Source organism: Penaeus monodon, chromosome 28 (genome assembly GCF_015228065.2).
Source record: "Penaeus monodon isolate SGIC_2016 chromosome 28, NSTDA_Pmon_1, whole genome shotgun sequence".
NCBI classification, from domain to species: Eukaryota; Metazoa; Arthropoda; class Malacostraca; order Decapoda; family Penaeidae; genus Penaeus; species Penaeus monodon.
Window position 1 is genome coordinate 26457532 of NC_051413.1, and position 2371 is coordinate 26459902.

At 36.9% G+C, this 2371-nt stretch overlaps 1 protein-coding gene across 1 annotated transcript in view; it reads left to right on the top strand.

Moving 5' to 3' along the window:
* Nucleotides 1-2351, top strand: part of LOC119591444 (zinc finger protein 175-like) — a 5910-nt gene extending 3559 nt beyond the window's left edge. Inside the window, exon 5 of the mRNA XM_037940185.1 lies at nucleotides 325-2351. Within this exon, the coding sequence (XP_037796113.1) occupies nucleotides 325-1623 (1299 nt within the window). The 3' untranslated portion in view covers nucleotides 1624-2351. The remainder of the gene's footprint in view (nucleotides 1-324) is intronic.
* Nucleotides 2352-2371: the final 20 nt, after the last annotated feature.

Consider the following 2371-nt stretch of genomic DNA (forward strand, 5'->3'; position numbering starts at 1 on the left):
CCACCTCCACCACTACAAACATTACCTTATCTCTTGGACCCCTTCCCTAGTACCTCTCCAATGATTTACGTTTACATTTACCAAGTATGTCTCTTTTCAACCATGTTTAATCACAGAACGACTTCCATTTTTTGTCAGATATTAAATAGGCTTAATTCCAAAGAGAAAGCCTCCCCCCCCCCAATTTTTCTTTCTTTTTTCTTTTTTAACAACAGGTTGTCTTGTATCTGCATATGTGTAAGTGTGTAGCATAGATTAAGATACTTGCATAATTAGAGTTTTAGTGAAGCATGACTTGTTTATCCTTATTTTATTTCTTTACAGGCTCCAAGCCAGAATGCTCTGGACAAACACATCATTAATGAACATCCAGAATCCCGTTACTTCGAGTGCGGAATTTGCCACAAAGCTTTCAGGACTTACCGCTACCTCAACTTCGCTCACATGAAAAGATGTCACTTTGGCCTTCCAATTAAATATACTTGTGATAAATGTAACAAGGGATTTGTAGATAAGTCATCATTTAGAAACCACAAGCTCACACATTCAGATACCAAAAATTTTACGTGCGAATATTGTGGCTCTTTGTTCCATAATCCATACATTTTGAAAGTTCATCTTAATACACATACGCAAGAGAAAAAGTATAACTGTAATGACTGTGATATAACATTTTTACGACATTGTAATCTCATTGCTCATAAAAAGCGTTTCCATAGCTCTGATGATGTCAGATTGGTTTGTGAAGTGTGTGGCAAATCCAAGGCAACACAACAGGACTTACGGAGACACCAACTAGCCCAGCACTCTAAGGAAAAACCCTTCTCCTGCCAACAGTGTTCTCGAACTTACACCTCAAAGGAGAGCCTGAAAAATCACCTGCGAACCCATGCTGATGAGAAACCATACAAGTGTGACTGTGGCAAATCATTTCACAAGAGCAGTGTCCTTCGTCGTCATCAGCGGTCAGTGCATCTGGCGCAGAGGCCGCCACATGTTTCCACTCATGAGAGTATACAAGAAGAATTGGACAGTGTTCACATTGGAGACGAGGACATTGAAGGGGAGGAACGTATGGTAGTCATCACCCTTAAGGAATGTAACCCGCCTGCTGTTTATACTGTGCGGAGTGCATCCTCAAACTTAGAGGAGATCATGGTGACGAATGAGAGCTCACTGCAGTCACCAGAGAACACTTTCATCTCCGGAACACTCCCACATACACAGACCATAGACACCATACCAGTGCTACATCACCAATTGGGAAGTATTGGAACAGGCAGGATTGGGATTACAACACCTGTTCTTTTCACTACACTCAATGCAAACCCACCCAGTGGAACCCATGGGCAAGAGGCTCTGCAGGAGAACTTGCCTCAAACATTTGCCACAGAGATGACCTCCGTTCCTAGTGGTATCCAGGCTAATGCAATTCCTTTCCAAGAAGATAATGGTTCCACAGATTCCATAAAAGATGAGAGAATAGTGCAGTTTCAGGATGAAACTCCAGTCACATGTACACAACTGACAACTCAGATACTGCAGTTACCACCTCTCCAGACAAATCCTTCCAATAATGCCCAACTGACTTATGTTACAACTTGGCCATTTCCAGACAGATAACATATTAAACAAAGTTCAGGAAATTCAGAGTCACTTCAGATATTGAAGTGCATTTGAAACCAATATATGTTGTTTCTTGTTTATCTCTTGTTTTTACATCACTGTCAATTCCAATCAAAATACAAAATGGGTTATGTTATAAAAGTGCTTAGTTGTGAAGAATTTTAAAAGATTTTTTAAAAATTAGTTTCTCATTACATCTACAGTCTTTTTCTAACAGATTATTGATATTTTCTTAAACTATATCCTTAAAAGGAGGATAGAATAACAAAATACTTCTTTCAAAATGTATTAAAATTTTCACAGTAAAATACATAATTTTCTTATAAAATGCTATTACAGATTATATATACACTATTCATATTAATAAAATACACTAACTGTACATTTAACAGTATACTTCACTTTCACTGCATTACAATAAAAAATTTCATGCACTTTTTTTTTTCTTTTTATCCTAACAACTCTTCATAAGAAAGGCACAATGTTTACCAATGATAAAATGTATAGAATCAACAGGGGATGATGAACAATGACAAAGATATGGCAGGAACTTTTATATTCTCTGAATTAATGACTTCTGTTATGTATATAAAAAGGGAAGAACATGATAATGCAGTGGTAACATCTTGGCTAAAACAAGTGTTATATTGAGTTTCTTTAATTTCTTAAATATATCAAGCTCTCTGGGTCATTGTATATGGACATAAAGCATAAATCAAATACTGAGCAGTAATTGTTTTTGTAT